Source organism: Phasianus colchicus, chromosome 19, assembly GCF_987193195.1.
Source record: "Phasianus colchicus chromosome 19, bPhaCol1.hap1.1, whole genome shotgun sequence".
Classification (NCBI taxonomy): domain Eukaryota; kingdom Metazoa; phylum Chordata; class Aves; order Galliformes; family Phasianidae; genus Phasianus; species Phasianus colchicus.
The window spans coordinates 10,124,166-10,141,851 of record NC_143454.1 but is presented as its reverse complement, the minus strand read 5'-3'; the positions used below and the strand labels follow the sequence as shown (position 1 = coordinate 10,141,851).

General features: G+C 53.0%; 2 protein-coding genes across 5 annotated transcripts in view; one reads left to right on the top strand and one right to left on the bottom strand.

The window, feature by feature from the left end:
- Window positions 1–10,513, top strand: part of GPSM1 (G protein signaling modulator 1) — a 49,630-nt gene extending 39,117 nt beyond the window's left edge. The window contains exons 12-14 of one of the 2 annotated variants that reach the window (XM_031601859.2): window positions 7,235–7,406; window positions 8,880–9,088; window positions 9,249–10,513. In XM_031601859.2, the coding sequence (XP_031457719.2) occupies window positions 7,235–7,406; window positions 8,880–9,088; window positions 9,249–9,437 (570 nt within the window). In that variant the 3' untranslated portion in view covers window positions 9,438–10,513. The remainder of the gene's footprint in view (window positions 1–7,234; window positions 7,407–8,879; window positions 9,089–9,248) is intronic. The other variant, XM_031601860.2, reaches the window with a different exon arrangement.
- Window positions 9,757–17,119, bottom strand: DNLZ (DNL-type zinc finger). 3 transcript variants are annotated; one of them, XM_031601867.2, is made up of 8 exons: window positions 16,941–17,119; window positions 16,712–16,851; window positions 15,901–16,326; window positions 15,701–15,804; window positions 13,573–13,667; window positions 12,740–13,096; window positions 10,682–11,102; window positions 9,757–9,906 (listed from the first exon to the last, which is right to left on the bottom strand). In XM_031601867.2, exons 1-3 carry the CDS (start codon window positions 17,094–17,096, stop codon window positions 16,155–16,157), a joined length of 468 nt encoding a protein of 155 aa, XP_031457727.2. In that variant the 5' UTR covers window positions 17,097–17,119; the 3' UTR covers window positions 9,757–9,906; window positions 10,682–11,102; window positions 12,740–13,096; window positions 13,573–13,667; window positions 15,701–15,804; window positions 15,901–16,154. The 3 variants fall into 3 exon arrangements, with proteins under 3 accessions (XP_031457727.2, XP_089977472.1, XP_089977471.1); XM_090121346.1 differs by lacking the exon at window positions 9,757–9,906 and having other exon boundaries at window positions 15,701–15,852; window positions 16,069–16,326; XM_090121345.1 differs by lacking the exon at window positions 9,757–9,906 and having other exon boundaries at window positions 16,069–16,326.
- Between the last annotated feature and the right edge of the window lie 567 nt (window positions 17,120–17,686).

The following is a 17,686-nucleotide window of genomic DNA, read 5'->3' as shown; positions in this document are numbered from 1 at the left end:
TGCTCCTTGGGGCAGGCAGAGCTGTGGGGTGCATGGCTGTAACGTTCTTCCTTACCTTGCTCTGCCTCATGCAGAAGGGCAGGTTTGGGAGGTGGGTTTGTGGATTTGAAGCAAGCCTGTGCTTGTGAGCAGAGAGGAGAGCACACCCAAGTGCAGGAGGGCTGTGCAAGCCCTCAGCTGTGCAGAGGTCACACTGTGGACCCCAGGCCTGGGTGCTTTTCAGTCTTGGCACAAGTTTTGGGGGCCGTATGAAGGCTTATGTGAGCCCTTGTATCCCAGCTGTAGCTGGAGGGTGACCTCGGTGCTGAGAACATTGGAAAAGAGGCTCCAACCAGAGGAATGTGACCTGAATGGTTGTCCCAGGTCCCACTGCAGCCGTTTACTGAAGGTGAGGACAGGAGCTCTGCAGCCTGGCCTTGCTGGAGCTGGCTGACCCAGCTCCTGAAACACATTTCTTTTTCCCCTGGCTCACCGTAACCGGGTTGTCAGTTATTGGCACTTTGAAGCTGTAATTGAGGTCTGCTTTCCTCCTTGTGCAGCCCTTTCTCCCTGCAAATTGTCAGCCCTCGAGTGGTACAGGGCAGGGAGAGGGATGATGAGCATTTCCTAGAAACTGTCACTTTAAAGAGAACAGCACTGACAAAGAGGAACGGATCGCAGGCAGACGCAGAGCCATAAAACTCTAAATGTTTGACTTCTCTCTGAATCTGGAACTCTACTCTCATTCCTGGGGGCTGTGCTGTGCCCCGGGCACTTCGTGCGTCTGCGGTTCCACCTCCTTGTGTGCAATAAACTGCATGTGCCAAAAGAGCTTAAAACGTCAGAGTCTGGGTTCTGTTTGGGTGTAAATCAATGTAACCTTGAGATCACTGGGCATTCAGGGGGGATTTGGTTTGCTTGCCATGCACAAATATTGTTGGTTGAGGCAGGTGGGAGCACAAGAAGCGCTGTGGCCATGGATGCGCTTTGCAGGCTGTGTGGGAGAGCAGGGAGGTCTGGGTGCTGCTCCCTGGGGCTCTGTGCCCCCACACAGGGCTGAGAGTGGCTGCTATGGGGTTCTGCCTGTGTGCCCCAATATGAGCTGCCAGCTGGGCAGGGCGCAGCCCCAGTCTGGGGTTAATGTGGCAGTCATGAGGCTCTGCTCACCTTCATCCACGTTTCCCATTAGCAGTGCTATTTTCAAACCTCCCCAAGGCAATTAAGACCAATTAATCTAAAAAAGACCAAACAATGTGTGTTTTTTTTTCCAGTGCCCCTGGCTTCATCCCATTCCATGTGCAGCCCCAGGAGGCTGCAGTTTGCACCTGGCAGGGAGTGAGCTTGGAGCAGGGCTTCATGTGCAATTGGAGGGGACCCCAAGGGTCCTCATGACCCTCACCTGCCCACCTCACTTCATGGTATCTGTGCATCCTGCTCTGGGGTGGAGGAGCAGGTCTCCACAGCACTCCCTATGGATTTGCTTATTGGGGTGCACTGCAAACCCATGGAGCCACCCCAGGACTCACCCTGCCTGCAGTGGGGCTGGGATTTCACGTTCCGTGGGCTCTGTGCATGGTGAGAGACCTTGATGTTGGAGGAGGCCTTCAGGCACTGCTGGATATGTGTAAATAATAATTAGGAGTCAGGCGTTTGTAGGAGGTGAGGTGTGCATTGTGGGTGTGAGCACTGTTAACCTCACTTCTGCTCTAGCGAATCAGGAACATGGGTTATATTGCTTAAAGCAATGGAGTTGTGTTGCTGCAATGAGCTCCACTTGGCTTTGCTGCTTGGCTGTGTGGGGAAGCCTCTACTGATCACATGTTGAGAACTCACTGCTGTCTGGCATCACCCCATGGCCCTGATGGCTTTGGGCAGGGAGCTTGGACTGACTCCTGGTGGTTAATTGATCTCTGGAGTTGGCCATCCCCCAACCCAGCCCGAAGGGGCTGACATGGAGTGACAGTGCTTCTGATTTGTGTCCTTGGATTGCAGTTAAAAACGTGAGGGCTGAATCTGGTAACAGGGGAACCCAACCTGGTACTGTAAGAGTGGTCAAAACCTACAGGGAAAACTCACTGCCTCAACTGCAGAGCGTTGTTGTAGGACTGTCTGTATGCACTAGGGTTGTTTCCAGCAGAGGGAGGAAATGTAACCCTGGGATTAATGAGACCATTGCACAAAGTGGCTGCATCTGAGCATGATGAGCAGCAGAGGTGTCAGGGACACTTGGGCCACGCTCTGCCATGGGCACTGCAATCCAAGGGAAGGCAGAGATGGGGCTGTGCTGAGCTGCTGCTCTCAAGGTGTGGGTTTGCACCACGTACAGCAGCAGGGCACACTCCCAGCAGGTCAGCAGTTGAGGCATTAGGGAAGGAGGGAGTGTGGGTGAGCTATTTTGATTTTGTTTGAAACAATAAAGCCTGAGCTATTTGCAATCCTAACAACAGAACCAGCTTTTAGCACCGGCGTTTATAGGGATGAGTGGGCGAGTTGTTTAAAGGGAAAAAAAATCTTTGAAAACAGTCCAAGGAAGGGTGATAATTTCATACTGAAAGGGAAAAGCGTTGGGCATGTCTGTGTTTGCAGTGTGTGTGTATGGGGCTGCTGGGACCACAGAGCCTGGGGCATGCAGGGGGCTGCTGGGGGCTGCAGGGGAGGTTCAGGTGGTGACTCTGCAGGTTGGGGATGCTCTGCTTGCTCTCCTTCACTGCATCCCATGCCCAGGTGCAAAAAATGTTCTTTGCTGTTCTGTGGGCTCTGCTGCTGGCTCAGCCCCATCTTCTGCATGTCGCCCTCTGTGCCTGCTCCATGTGCTCTGATGGAGCTGTCTCCAACTTTGGCTCTTCAGATACAGGGCAGGGGCTCAGCTATGGCTCACAGCCCCACTTCTCTCTGCCCTAAAGCATCCCCTCAGCACAGTGGTGCAGAGGCAGCAGCCATGGTGCAGATGTGCAGTTGACAAGAGGTGTGGCAGTGCCTGTGCTGGTGTGCAGCAGTGTCCTGCACTGAGCATGGCAGTGGCTGTGCCCTGTCCATTTCTCATCCCTGCCCCCGTCTTTCCTTCTTCAATTGCTGCAGCATTTTTTACAATTAAGTCATGAGCAGAGTGGTAGCTTAGTCGTGAGCTCCGCAGGCAGCAGCTTTATTTTAGAGGCAGATTCCCAATCTTCTCTCTTCCACAGCCCGTGGCACCAGACCCACACACACTAATTGGTTTTTGCCTTCTCTGTCCTGAAGCCTGGACTGTGCAGCGTGATGGAGAACCTGTTTTTGTTCAGGGTAATGACATTCTCCACTTCTGCAACAGAAGGTGGGCAGGAGGGTCAGAGGGCAGTGTGGATGGAGAGCCAATGGGGCACTGCAGTGTTTTGCTGGCGGGCTGCTTCTCTTCCTGGTGACCCATCCCACAGTCCAAACCCACGTTTGTTTGCATTTCACAAATGTAAAACCTGTCCCCGGGCTGTTGCACGGTGTTCCCATCCCTCCTGTGCTTAGAATCTCATTACGATCACAACGTTCCCTCTGTTAAACAGGGCTGCGTTTAAATTCAGATTCAATTCGTGGCTGAGTATCTTCTGCAGCAGGGCCAAAAAAAAAAAAAAAAATCACATCCCTGACAGCACGTGGAGCAGGAGGGCTCTCGGGAGCCGACGCGGGTCCCTGGGTATTTCAGTGCTTTAAATCTGAGCCATCAGATCGTGCCTGCAGGCGCACGGTGCGTCCGCTGCCCGCGGAGCTGAGCGCTTTTGCAGATGTCGTTCGGCAGAATCGATCCCCATCTATTTTTAAGGCGAAGTGTGCGCGGCGGGTGGGAGGCGAGGAGGTGGAGGGAAAGCTAAATATTCACATAGCTCCGCGCTGCGTCGGAGAGCATCGGCGAACAGCGCCGGGATCGTGGCAGCGAGGTGAGGGCGAAGCGAGAGCGGGGATGCGGTTGCGGGGGGGAGAACGGCACGGCGGTGGAGCTGAGGCTTTATGCCGGGTCTGTGGCTTTATGTCGGGGCTGGCGGTCCTCTGCTCTGTGTAAATCTGTGCTCCGGTGCTGAACGGAGCCGCTGGGGAGCGCACGGCAAACGGAGCCGTCTGCGAGCGGAGCTGGGAGAGCGGCTGTCCGGGTCGGTGAGCGCGGCGCGGCTTCCTTTGGGCTCAGCTTTTTTTCTTCTGGAATGGGGGGGATACGGATAGAGAGACAGAAGGAGGTTTTTTCTCGGGTCGTGGCTTGGATAGAGCTTGTGGATGGTGGAAAAGTGAGCTGCTTTTCAAGTTGGCTGCTGGATTCATTTTGAACTTTGTGTTGCCGATATCCATGCTACTCCCTGAGAAGTGGATGCAGCAACCCGCGAAGCAACTGGTGCCGTGTGGATGCCTTGCAGGAGCGGTGCTGGGAAAGCTCCTCGGGGCGGGAGGAGGGGAGCGCTGCCCTGGGCACAGACTGTGTGAGTTTGACAGCTCTGAGCCAACGAGGAGCCAAGGCAGCAGCCAACTGCTGGGACTGGAGCAGCCCCACTGCTGTGCTGGGAGCAGAGGCGGTGGGTGCTTCGCCTCTGCATCTAACTGAGGCATCCAACCTGGGTTTCCTCGTGCCCCCCTATTCCTATCCCTTCTTTGCCTTCTGGATGCTCATCCCAGCACCCCCTCAGGTGCCCGCCCTGCGCAGCCGGAGCAATGAGGCTGGGTCTGATGCCCTGCATGGTGCCAGGCTTTGGGGTGCACAGCAGTGCTGCTGTAGGCTCCTCCAAGGGGTGCTGGGGTGATGGAGCAGATGGCAATACTGTGTGTATTGTGTGAAGTGCTGCTGCTCCTGCCTGGTGATTTTTGGGTCGGCTGCCTGAAGAGAGAGTTGGGTAAGTGCTTGGGATGCATCTGGTTGATAGGGGAGAGACAGATAGGAGATGGCACACGGGCACGGATGTGTCGGGGCGAATATCTGCTGGGTCTGGAGCACAGTTTGTCTGGGAAGTGTCTGCAGTCAGGATGTCTACTCTGGGGATGGGGTGCTGGGGTGGGGTGCAGAGTCCTGTCCCTGCTCCACTACTTGGTGAATCCCTTCATCTCTGTGTAGTCTGCTTACTGATATGGGATAGGGTTGATATGGGATGGGGTGGAACTGTTGCTAGGCAGGTTGCTGAGGAACAACTCTCCAAGGGGTGGCTGTGGGAGCAGCACTGAAACCTGCTATGTTATCCCCTGACCCTGCTGCATGGGGACACTGAGAGGAGAAGCCAGTCTGGCAGAATAGTTGGGTTTGGCCCCTATGAAATGCTGCTTTGTGCCCAGGGGACAGAGGTGGACAGAGGCTGAGAAGCTCTATTTTGCACTGGTGAGTGGGCACCTTTGCTTCACCAGGCAGTGACCTGCAGGTTGAGGAGCTCAGGGCAGCCCAGCACTGCTACTGTTGCTCCCTGTGTTCCCAGCACTGCAGCTGTATTTGACACATCCTGAATCCCACCTGACAGGCTGAACAGCCTACTGCTTGCACCAGCACACAGCATCCCTACTGCCTTCCAGGGAGGGAGGGAGGTGTGTTTCAGGTAAGCGAGTCCTTCTCTCAGGCTGTTATTAGCCAGGCTGCTGGGTGCTCTGTTTCCTCATAGAGAACAGGAGCAAAGCTGCAGTGCTGTGTACGTGGCCTTTCTGTGGGTAGGGAGCTGAGGTTTTGGACAGGGCGTGGGGTGAGCTGTGGGGCTGGGGCCCGTGGTAACACTGTGGTGGTGGTTGTGCTGTTGGAGGACTGTTGCTCAGAGCTGTTAGGGGATGCCCAGGCTCTCAGGAAGCCACAGCTCAGCAGCAGACGGTGCACCCCAGGGCACAGCCTGTCCATCTGCCTGCACAGCTCCTTCTTCAGGGCTGGCAGCAGGCAGGGCTCTGTGCAGTGTCACATTGAGGCATTTTAATTAGAGAGGTGTGGGGCTCTGAGGGGGTGCCAGGCAGAGCATCCTTCCCTCTCTTGGGTGCGTTTGGAGCAAAGGTCCTGCAATGGTAAATGGATGGATCCCTGGTGGGTTGTGCTATGGGGAATGTGGTCTCCTCATGAGCTCTGTCTGTTGCATCCCCCATGAGGTGGAACTTCTCCTTGGGTTGTGCCACTGCCCCCACTAACTCTGTGCTACCCCCAGGGAGCTGTGGTGTGAATGAGCAGGCTTCCTCTTCCACCTTCAAGTTTGGGTCATGTGAGCCAGCACGGCAGGGCTGTGATAGATGCTGTTCATCCTTGGCTGAAGCTCATTCAGGTTGTGGTTTCAGAGGCTGATGGTGCAGAGGGTCTGTCCGTGCTGCTGCTCCATTTGTGGGTCAGCACCTGGGAGGAGGTGAGAGGAGATTCTCCCTCCCCTCTCTGCTCCCACATTGCCAATGTTCCTCTCTGGCCCGCTGCTAATTTTGACGCTGCCCTAAATAGAAGCTGAGTGCATCTCATCTGCTTTGCTTAGCATACAGGAAAATTGTTTTCCTTCGTTTACTGACTCTGGCTCGCAGCTTTAACCCTGTCAACACACAGCTCTCCCCAGCACGGGGCTCCCTGGTAGCACTCTGCATGCCCAGGGAGCAGCCCTGAGCTGGGATCAGCACTGCACACCCTCACCAAAGGTCCTCCAGAGAGCTCTGCTGTGCAGCAGTGAGCACAGGAGCTGGGCTCACTCTCCTGGCGCAGCACCCTGCCCATCTCCGGCATGGCACAGCAATTAGAGGCTGCTGTGAGTGCTAACCCTTCAGCAACACAACTTAAATATATCACTGTCTGGTGCAAGGTTCTTATTTGGGGCTCTCATGCAAGAACCGTTTTCCTGAAGAACTGTAATTTTGTGGCATTTGCAGTTTGGTGATGGCTGAAGTAAGCAGGGTGCTACGGCACGTCGGAAGAAAGTGGGGGCTGTGGTGTGCAGAAGTTATGTTTAGCAGCTCGGGAAAAGGGGGTAAGCAGTGTGCATGAGCCTGGCACATGGCAGCATCCCATGGGGGGGCACCCGCTGGGTTCTTCCACCCCTTGCACTCCCCACTGCTCTGTTCATGGCCTCTTCTCAGAGGCTGGTTTTCTTTGGACTGTCCAAACCAATGGGTGGTGAGGAAAGAGAAAAAGGAGAGGCTGTTTCTGAGCTAGGAGCACAGAGTTTAAGAGGCAGTGACCCTGGGCAGGTGCAGTGCATGGAGAAGGACAGGCATAGAGCGGAGTCCAGCTCTGGGCAGGGTGAAAGCATTGCCAAGGCCACGCAGTGAGAGGTGGTTGGGGCGTGCTGACTCTGTTTTATTGTCTTTGCAGAAAATCAACCGGACCCCTTCAGATGAGGAATGCTTCTTTGACCTGCTGAGCAAGTTCCAGAGCAACCGGATGGACGATCAGCGCTGCCCGCTGGAGGAATGCCCGGCAGAGGCTGCAGAGGCAGCAGCCACTCCAGTCCCAGCCCTGGAAGAAAGGATACGTAAGCATGGAGGTGTTGATAAGTCGCTGCGACTCTGGGTCGTGCTGCACGGCTGGCTGTGTGGTGTTGCTGTGCAATGGCCCGGGTGGGCTCTGGCAGGAGGGGAAGATGCTGCTGGGTGTTCTCAGTGTGTGCAGAGTGGAAAAACTTCTGGGTTTTGTACGGTTGTTGGATGCTGCGGTGAATGGTATTGCGTAAGGATGGAGAAGGCAGCAGGATGGATAAACAAGAGGAAGCTCTGGGTGCGCAGACAGCGAGCTTTGCTTGTAGAAAGAACACGGATAAATGGAGGAAACCATCTGACAAATAGGATGGGAAAGGCAGGCCAGGGCTGTGTTTGTGCTCTGGGTTTGTGTCTTTTTTTATGACAGCGTGTTGAGGTGCTTTGATTAAAGCAAACAGGGTGTGCAGGTCCCTCTGTGGGCTCACAGGGATGCGGGTCGCTCCCAGGTGAGCAGTTTCTTCTGTGCTAAAAATAAGGTGGAAGCGAACATCGCTTTTTCAAGATGTGTTTCTGGTGCAGAAGTGCATTTGGCTGTAACAGCTGTGTACCTTATGAGTATGAAGCTTTATTAAGAACGTTCAAGTAGGCATACTTTCTGTTCATCCATCACTTGGTCTCTGAGCTTTTTGGACACGCTGTGTCCAAACTGAAGCTGAAGGGGGTCAGTGCTGCAGTTATTGTGCATTCCTACAACTCCAGGAGCTGGGGCTGTTGGAGCAGCAGTGTCAGGACCTTGGGACACCCTCAAGTGCTTTGTGCTCCTTGAGGTGATGCCCCTACCAGGCTGGATTTCTTACAGCTCCGCTTGCTTGTCCCCATCCCAAGTGCAGTTCCTGTTCTGTGAGTGTTTTGCTGCCCAGCAGCTGCCAGGAACCAGCAGGCCCCATGCATTGTGTGTTGCCCTGGCTGGGGGCATTGCTCTGCTGTATGGCTTAGCCAGGCCCTGCTTTGCACATTACCTGCCTGCAGTTACACCCTTGGGACCTTTGCAGTGCCCAGTAAGGAACCACAGCAGTGCACAGGAACTGTACAGTCACCTGCAACTGCTGGTGCCTGCACCAAAGTGGCAGCAGCATCCTGCCAAAATCTTTGCCTTACCCTACATGCTAGGGTATGTATGATGCAGCCTGCAGGTTTTTGGGAGGTGACTGCCATGTACCTGCAGGTAGGGTTGTGCCCCAGCATTGGCATCCAGAGAAGGGTGTGAGTGGTTGCACGATTGGGCCGTGGGCTTTGATCCCTGCTTTGATGGTAGGTTTTTGCTTGCTTGCTTGTGTTGTTGGCAGTGGGATTGTTCCTGCTTACCACGCAGGGTGGAAGGGAATGGTGCTGGTCACAGAAACTGGTGTCCTACCCAACTCAGGCCTGGGAGGCTTCTCAAACAGGGGCTTAAGTCTGTTGGTTGAACAGCGTTTTGGTGAGAACTGGGACTCTGTGGTAAGCAGAGATGTGACCCTGGTGTTCTCCTCTCCCCCTCCCAGCACACTCCTCCCTGATGGCATCCCCACAGACAGAGGAGTTCTTCGATCTCATTGCCAGCTCGCAGAGCAGACGGCTGGATGACCAGCGTGCCAATGTGGGCAACCTGCCAGGCCTCCGGATAACACACAACAACCTGGGGCACCTGTGCATGGAGGGGGATGCCCAGGAGCCAGGGGATGAGTTCTTCAACATGCTGATGAAGTGTCAGGTACAGCAGGGCTGAGTGGGAGGGAGGGGGTGGGCTACTTTCTCCACCATCAGCAAGCAATGCCCCCCTGCTCTCACCAGGCTGACTGGGGGCTGTGGGCAGCAGCTGCCCACCTGCAGGCTGTCAGCATGCAGCCCTAACCCCTGTTCTTCCCCTGTAGTCCTCCAGGATAGACGACCAGCGCTGTGCACCACCAGATTCCATCCCCCGTGGTCCCACCATGCCAGATGAGGATTTCTTCAGCCTCATCCAGCGGGTCCAGGCCAAACGCATGGATGAGCAGAGGGTAGATCTGGCCTCAGCACAAGAGGAGGCAGAAGAGGAGCAGCAAAGGCCTGGTTCTAGCTAAGAACTAGGGTTAAGTCTGGGGGGTTTGTTTTGGTTTCAATTGTTTTTTTTTTTGTTTTTTTTTCAAAAAGAACTTAAGTGTAGGTAGTTTCAAACCAGAGTGCTCCTGCACCACCAGACTTCTTCCAGGATCTGCACCTCAACTGCACTGCACTTGTTCACAGGAGGGGACTGTTTTTAAACAAGGGTTTTTTAGGAGATGCTGCTTCTGTAACAATGGGCACAGCTCAAAGGAAGAAGACCTTGGCAGCCCCTCTGCTTGTCACCTAAAACTCCAGGAACTCACACTAGCAGCTGAAGGAGGAGCCCAGAGCAGGTAGTTAAATGCAGCCTCAATCTTTATTTCTAAAATACTTTTAATAGGGGAAGGGAAGAGCACCTTTTTCATATTTGCAGTCACATCTGCGTCATGAGATGACACAAATTGTTCTGGATCCTTTCCTGGAACATCTTCATCAGTTTTGTTCTTTCTGCAGAAGGAAATGAGCCCAAATCAGAAGCTGCACAGGACCTTTTAAAGCTCACCCCACCCCTGGCTGCAGCTATGGTCCCCCACCCTTTGAAGTTTGTTCTGGGGTTGCAATGAACTCTGCAGTGAGAGCTGTATGCTGTCCCCTCTGCTTCCTCAGCTGCTCCTGTACAGAGTTGTGCCAGAAGCTCCAAAGCAGGAGCTGGAGCTCTCCCATTTCTACCTTTAGTGGGATCTGGAGACTTCCAGACAACAAGCATGGGACAAAGCCTGAAAGGTAAGTGCCAGCTATGCAGCCTGCATTGCAGCCACAAGACAAGAGCTGGTGCCTTGGAAAGAAGGAAGAAAGTCGTCTGCCCATCTATTCAGCACAGAAATCAAACTTAGCTGAACTCACTGTTTCTGGTGCAGCTGAGCCAGAAGCCTCACATGGGACTGTCCAGTGTACTTAAGGCAGAAACCTGCATCTGGCACTGACCTGCTTTGTAAGCCAGCAATGTTTTCTGGCTGTGGCTTGTCAGGAGAGCAAGCAGAACTATCCCCTGCATCTGGCAGTGGAGGACAATAGCACTTCCCTCCCCTTGTTTCTCCTGAAAGAAACCAATGCTGTGCTGCTCCGTGCCCCAGGAGACCTGCTCTCAGCAAGGCAGCCCTTATTCTGCACACTGTCTGGTCCCACACTAGCAAGAAATGGAACCCTGGTGACAGCTCCAGGTTGAGATAGTTACTGGGAATTCAGTTTCACCCTGTATGCAAATGCAAGGGTCTACATTTACTTTCATCCCTTTTGGTAAAGTTGGAAATGCTTGAGGAGGGCAGCAGAGATCAAACTTCAGGAGGCGGAATGCTTGACCAGAAAGGCTATCCTGGACTTGAGAAACTCCAGTAATGAGTTCTGCCAAAGCAGATGTGTTTCCTATAGGGAACAAATCAGCACTTTGTAAATCAAAATGCATTTGACAGAGACATTTCCTACCAGCGGTAAGATTTTCAGACCAGTGATGCTGCTCACCAGGCATTTAACCTGCCTATACTGACCATGGGAGGGGTAGCTGCATTTCAGCTGCTACCAGGGAGCACTCACCTGCTGCCCAGAGTGCTGGGCTGAGCCTCTGCCTCCTTCCTGGGCCAGGTCAGATAGCTGGAGATGAGGCAGGAGAATGTGCACAGCCACGTATCTACCCACCTAGCTTGTACCTGTAAAGAGGACAACATGGGAGATGAAGATGACTTGGCCCTGTTCAGCTCTCAGCCAGGTGGTGAACTGGAATCTGACCATTAAGCTTTCAGAGGTGTTAATTATTTGCCATATACTTGAATGTATGAGCTTATTTATTTTTTACATGTGCATTTGCTAATGTCATTTTAATGGGGGATTTCCAACCCACAGGTACTTTTTCTAAAAAAAAAAAATAATCTGCCAAATGAATTAATATATTAGAAACAAATACAGCTCAAGGGAAAGGGAGGGTTGTGCTTAATAAATATTTGTGTCTAAGCTTCAGTGGCGAAAACTCATTTTCCTTATTCTTTAGCCATCTTTCCTGCTTTGCTAATGGTGGCTCTTGGGGAGGGGAGAGGGGGTGCAGAGTGTGTTCTTGTGGCAACTGTCACCATGTGTAAGTGTTAAGAAAGGGCTGTATCTGTGCACCTACATCTCCCTTTACTTTACAAGCACACATGTTGCTGTTGAAGTAGCCATCATCCCAGGTGCTGTAAAGAAAGTTCCAAAGCCCTGTAGCACTCCATACCCCTAAACACCAGTCAAAACCCAAGAGTATAGCAACAATAGGGTATCCAAAGCAGCCTGTGACTGTCAAGGATTTGTTTCTCCCAGTGAGCTCAAGCCCTCCCCTAGGAACAGGGATGAACCCTTCCTCTCAGGTGAGGTACTTTTATGCCTGTCCCAAAAAACAGGTCTTGTTTCCCTGGTGGCAGCTGCTGGAAGAAAAGGGCAGCCATTTCTGCACAATGCCCTGCTGTAAGCCCTTAGTGAGGATACTCAAAAAGCAGCAGGCAGCAGTGCAAGCTCATTCCAACACAGCAGGAGTGAGCTGGCTATTAGCCTTTGCTAGAGAGGGAGCCAGAGAGCAGCAGATTTTGGATCCTGAGGCTTGTGAGAATAAAGCCAAGTCCCAGCTGGTCTTCCTATGCCTGGCTACCTTGTGTAGACTATTGCCAGTCCCAATCAAAGCTAAATAAAGAGCCACCAGCTTGCTCTCATCAGGCATTCTTAAGCTTCTCACTACTCAGATACATGAAACTCTGTCCTGCCAAAGGCTTTGTGTGTGACTTGAGGACAGAACCATGCCCCCAACTATGCAAAATCTTGAGGTTTAGATTCCCAGGAATCTAAGCAGGTGATGATTCCTATAACTAAGTGATGGGGGCCTATCTTGCCTGCTGTCTCACTGTCCTTAGCAGCTGTGGAAAGGATTTGTGTTCTCCAGTAAAAGAGAACAACACAGCATCCTCCAATAGCATTCATAGTGTGCAGAGAACAAGAAGAGCTTGGTTTTATGGAGGGAGCAGCTCACTGCTGGCACCCATCGGATAAAGGAGGGATTGCTGGGGCTGACTTGGCCTTGGATTGCCAAGGGCAGCTGCTGCAGCAGCTGTGAAATACAGAGCAGCGTGCTGGCCCCAGTGCAGGGCTGTAATGGGGAAGAAATCTATAAAAAACATCAGAAACACAAGATACTGCTCCTTCCTACCTCGCTTTCTAAGTGTCCTGAGAGATGCTTGAGAGCTCGTGCTGACCGTGTGCCTGGTGGGAGTTTTTGTATTGCAAACTCATCTGCCAAGTCACATCAGGTCTGAGTCTCAGCACTTACCTCAACCCCCTCCTGAGCCTTGTGCTGCTCTTGCTCCAGCCATGATCTCCAGGAGGCTGGAAGGGCATGCAGTCCATGGGGAGGGGTCTGCTGGCTCTGAGCAGCCCAGCACTGTAAATTCCAGTCTGGAGCCAGACAGCTTTCAGAGGCACTCCATAACAGCCTCCCCCACTGCTGCTAGGCCAGGACACAGCCACGGGTTAACTCCTGCATGGTTTTGCAGTAACAAGCTCAGTATTCTGTAGCACTGAAGATCACAGCCCAGGGACATGCACAGAGGTATCAGCCACACACCTGCAGGGGTTGGGCAGAGGGCTCTCACCTTGCTGTACCTCTCTGCCCCCACTGCAGCAGGACCTGGCAGGCCAGAAGCTTACATGAGACCCTGTGGAAGCAGCACACTTCACAGCCTTCTACCTCCCTTGCACACACACACACACACACACACATTCACTTCCTCACCCCATAGGGCTCCCATCTCTATGCACTCTACCAAACACCCCTGCACCACTGCTGGGGGGAACATAAGAACATCAGCACCTGCTGCAGCCAACAGCTGCAACCCATCAGCATCCCCAGTAGCTGGATGAACTCTGGAATTTGAATGTAATAAAACAGGAGAGGCAGAAAGCCAGAGGCAAAGTATTTCCTATTTCACAGCAAAGCTCTTGCAGGATAGGATGGAGGAAAAGAATGCAGCTCTCATCAGCTGCAGTGAAATGCCTCAAGGAACACAGCAAACGTTTATGTCAGCAGTGCATCCTGTGAATGCTGCTCTGTCTGCCTCAAAATCACTTCTCTGTGCCTCAGACACCCAGTGCACCGTCACTCACCGTGCTCTGCTGCTCCAGGCTTGGGCATCACTGGTTCCCACCATGCTGCAGCTCCAGCAGGCTTTTTCCCTTCTTCCCAGAAAGATATGCTTCCTCTTTTTCAGAAAGAAAAAAAAGAGGAAAAAAACCCAAAAACCTCTTCAAAATAAAGCATGACATTCTTTTAAATGCAAGCTATTAGCAACAAACCCTCCTGTTTTGTTACCAAAGCCCATCAGAGAGGTTCAACCCTCTCCCCTTCCAGCTGAAGGTCCCAGAATGTTTGTCTTTAAAAGCACCAGCTTCCTGTCCTGTTGCACAGCACAGTCTGTGCTTGGTTCTGAGGAGCCCTATAGGCTGCACCCTGCCTGCTGCAGCTGTTTCACAGAACTCTGAGCTCCCTGTGTCCCATTCCATTACCCTGCCCTGAAGATTCACCCACTCTGTGCAGCCTACTGCTTCGTGCTCTGCCCAAGCTGCTGGCCTAAGCCTTCGAAGCTGCCTCCAGCAGCAGGAGCAGCAGTAAAGCAGGCCTCTCACCATCCTCAAATTCACAGATAGGTGCCCATGGGTGAGCAGCATGGCTCAGCCTCCATTCTGCCACTGGGCAGCACCGAGCACCAGGGACCAGAAATGCTGCAATGACACTTTTAGCTACAATTCCTACTGTAAGAGAGCAGAAGCTAGCACAGCCTGTCTGCAGCCAAGGGCACAGAAAGGTAAGGAAAACAGTATTACAAAAGTTAGGTTATAAATGAACTGTTTCCAAGACAACGCAGATCCTGTAACAGCAGCTCCATTCCACCCCATCAAAGCCCTGTGAGCAATGGCAGCACAGAGCTGTTTTCAGGTACAACACCAGAACAACTTTTCCAGCAGTGCTAACAGGAGCCAGCAGCTCACAACAGGGTGAGCACACAGCAGTGTTCCACTCCTATTTCTTAATAAATACATGGATCACTTCCCCATCTAATTGTCTCAGAGAGAGCTGTGTTTCATGAGGATGTGAACACACATAACACCCAGTTGATGGATGCCCTGCCCTTCAAAGCTGTTTCATCACCCTGAACTTACCTATCACCAGAGAAATGTGATTGTTTCCTTGTCACTCTGATCCATACTGATAATGCAACACATGTAAAACACTTCAGATGAATAAGCTACACTTGCTAATGCATGCAATGCACTCACTGAATACCTGAATGATGAATCCATGAGCACCACGCTTGGCTGAAAGAACTGGCTTTGTTCAGCTTTGGAAAGGAATTTTTATTGCTCTTTAATGGGAGAGTGATAATAGAGAAGGCTCTCCTCATAAATCCAGCGTTTAGAAAGAAGGTAATGGGCACAGGATGAAACGTGGGAAATTCCTATTAGGTATTGAGACATTTTATTCTTATATTATAGGATAGGTCAAATACCAGATCTAAAAAGGCTACGAGGCTTCCATCCTCAGAGAAACTCAAGCCACGACCCTGAGTGTCCTTATCTAATTGAACCTCCTTTAAGCACAGTGGTTGGGCTCCTCCAACCTCAATTACTCTCTGCTACCAAGTTTAAAAACACAAGAAAGCAGATACTTTGTTGTACTAAGAAGTTAACAGACCTCAAACCCATAAAAATTATGCAAGCTAAAGGAGCCCAAAGAAACTGCAGTATGATCACCTTACTGCCTGATTCATCACTACCAGCACACAGCACTCGGGTAAACACCTACATTTTTCATTTATGAAGTTATTATTTTCTCTTCTAGCTGATCTTAACATGCAGCAGTGGCATTAATAAGCACCTCAATGTCTGTCAAATAAGACACATTTCTAGGTGCTCCACTTATCTCCAACGTGCTTTACAAATACTAATTGTTCCTTCACGCCCATCCTCCCCCTCACCAGTAAGGAAGTTGCATAACCCCAACCACAGGGCTGCTCACTGCATCACCACCCCACGAGGAATTTCTGAGCAGGGGCAGCCATAGGGCAGAGCAGAAGCGGTGTAACCCCAAATAAAGACCTACAACCCCACGACATGTGGGGCACAGAACCTTAACTCTGGAAGATACCACAGGAAAGAAAACGGCAGCACTGAAGTGACTGCAGTATGAGCCAGCTGTCCAATGCTCCTGCAGGCTCATTTGGCTTTGCAAACTCACCTGTGGTCAGGCCATGTAATCAGGTGGTCCCAATTGCCTCTTCTGCTCAGCTGCCACGTGATGCATCTCCAGGAGCACTGCAATCAGCTGCTGATGTGCAACACCTGGACAAGGCCAGAGGACACTGCTAGAACCTCCAGTTAGTGCTACACCTGCTTGAGCCAAAGCACACAGTCAGAAATTATTTGCTCCATTCTCACCTGAGAACAAAGCAGGCTTCCCAATGCCTCCAAGGTACCTAAAACTGCTTTAAGAACAACAAAAGTACCAGGAAAAATATCCACAGCCCAACTCTGTCATTATTAGCTTGGTCAAAGGCAAAACTACACCAACCAAAAACAGGACAGAGAGAGGAGACGGACACCCACATTTATTCTAAGCACGGTCCATTGAAATGAAGGAAGAAACGTGAAAGTCTCTCTTGCCATCAGCAGAATGGCACCAGTCCCACTCGTCAGGTCCGTTCCTTGCCATCAGTCTCTGGGGGGGGGTCCCCACTTTCTCCCTCTGTAGGACGGCTCTGAGGGCCAGCATCCGCCACGCCTTCTGGAAGCAGCTCCAGGGCTTCCTCAGCAAGCACACGTCTCACCTTCTCCCCTTTGGCTGCCAGGATCTCCTCGATATTCCTTAACAGCAACGTGAGAGCCAACAGTGATGCTACAGCAAAGGCCAGAGGGAAGAGCCTGGTGTGGGGCTTCGCCCACGAACATCACCCAGTGAGCTGACCGACGGGAAATCCTTCTGTAAGCTGCCTGGGGAGCAGACAGAAAACTACCCAAACCCCCTAGGGCTGTTCTCACCCCTTAAGATCAATAACTCAGCAATTACTGCAAACCTCGTTTTTAAAGGGAGCGGGAAATCAATGTCAGCGCGAGCGAGCTGACAGCATCTCCGAGATGCTCACAGGTGGGAGAACCCAGCAGCGACTGAACAGAGGCTGAGGGAGCCCCGAGCAGCCGTGAGGAGCCGCGAGGACCGGACCGGACCGGACCCCGCCCCGCCCCGCCGCACCTCTTGCCCTGCAGGTCGGAGAACCAGCCCAGGTTGTCGGCGATCACGTGATGGCTGTGGCAGCCGGGACACGTGACGATGACGACGCCGCGGCTGTAGGCCAGGCGGGAAATGTTCTGCGCCGAGCGGCGCTGGCAGACCTGCAAAGCGCACAGCGGCGGCTCCCGTTAGTAGCGCAGCACCGACCCGCGGGGCCGCTTCCACCCCGCCCGCCGCCCCGACCCCGCACCTTGCAGGTGTACACCAGGCGGTAGTGCGATGCCTGCAGCCGCCCCACGCTGTCCGGCGGCGCGGTGCACGCGTGGCGCGGTGCCGCGCGGTGCCGTGGAGGCGCGGAGGCGCTGAGCGCGGCGTGAACCGCCACCCGCATGAAGCGCCGCAACATGGCGGCCGCGCAGGCGCAGAAGGGGCGGCGCTGAGGCGGCGCGCTCGCTCCCACAGAGCCCGCCTTCCACGTCCGCACATTAACGGCGCCGCTTTGAACACAGAATCACAGGGCGGCACGGGTTGGATGGGTCCTCAAGGATCGTGAATCTCCAACCCTCTCATTTAATATTAGAGCAGGCTGCCCAGGGCGCCATCCAACCTGGCCTTGGACACCTCCAGGGATGGACGGGGCACCCACAGCCTCTGGGCAGCTGTTCAGCACCTCACCGCTCTTACAATAAAGAGCTTTCCCTTGACATCCAACCTCAACCTTCCCTCCCTCAACTTCAAACCATTTCCCCTCGTCCTGCTGTCACTCACCCTTTCAAAGAGTTGATTCCCCTCCTGGTTGCAGGCTCCCTTTAGGTACTGAAGGCTGCAATGAGGACACCCCACAGCCTTCTTTTCTCCAGGCTGAACAAGCCCAGCTCCCTCAGCCTGTCCTCATAGGGGAGGTGCTCCAGTCCCCTGATCACCTTCATGGCCTCCTCTGGACCCTCTCCAACAGCTCCCTGTCTTTTTTGTACTGGGGGCTCCACACTTGGACGC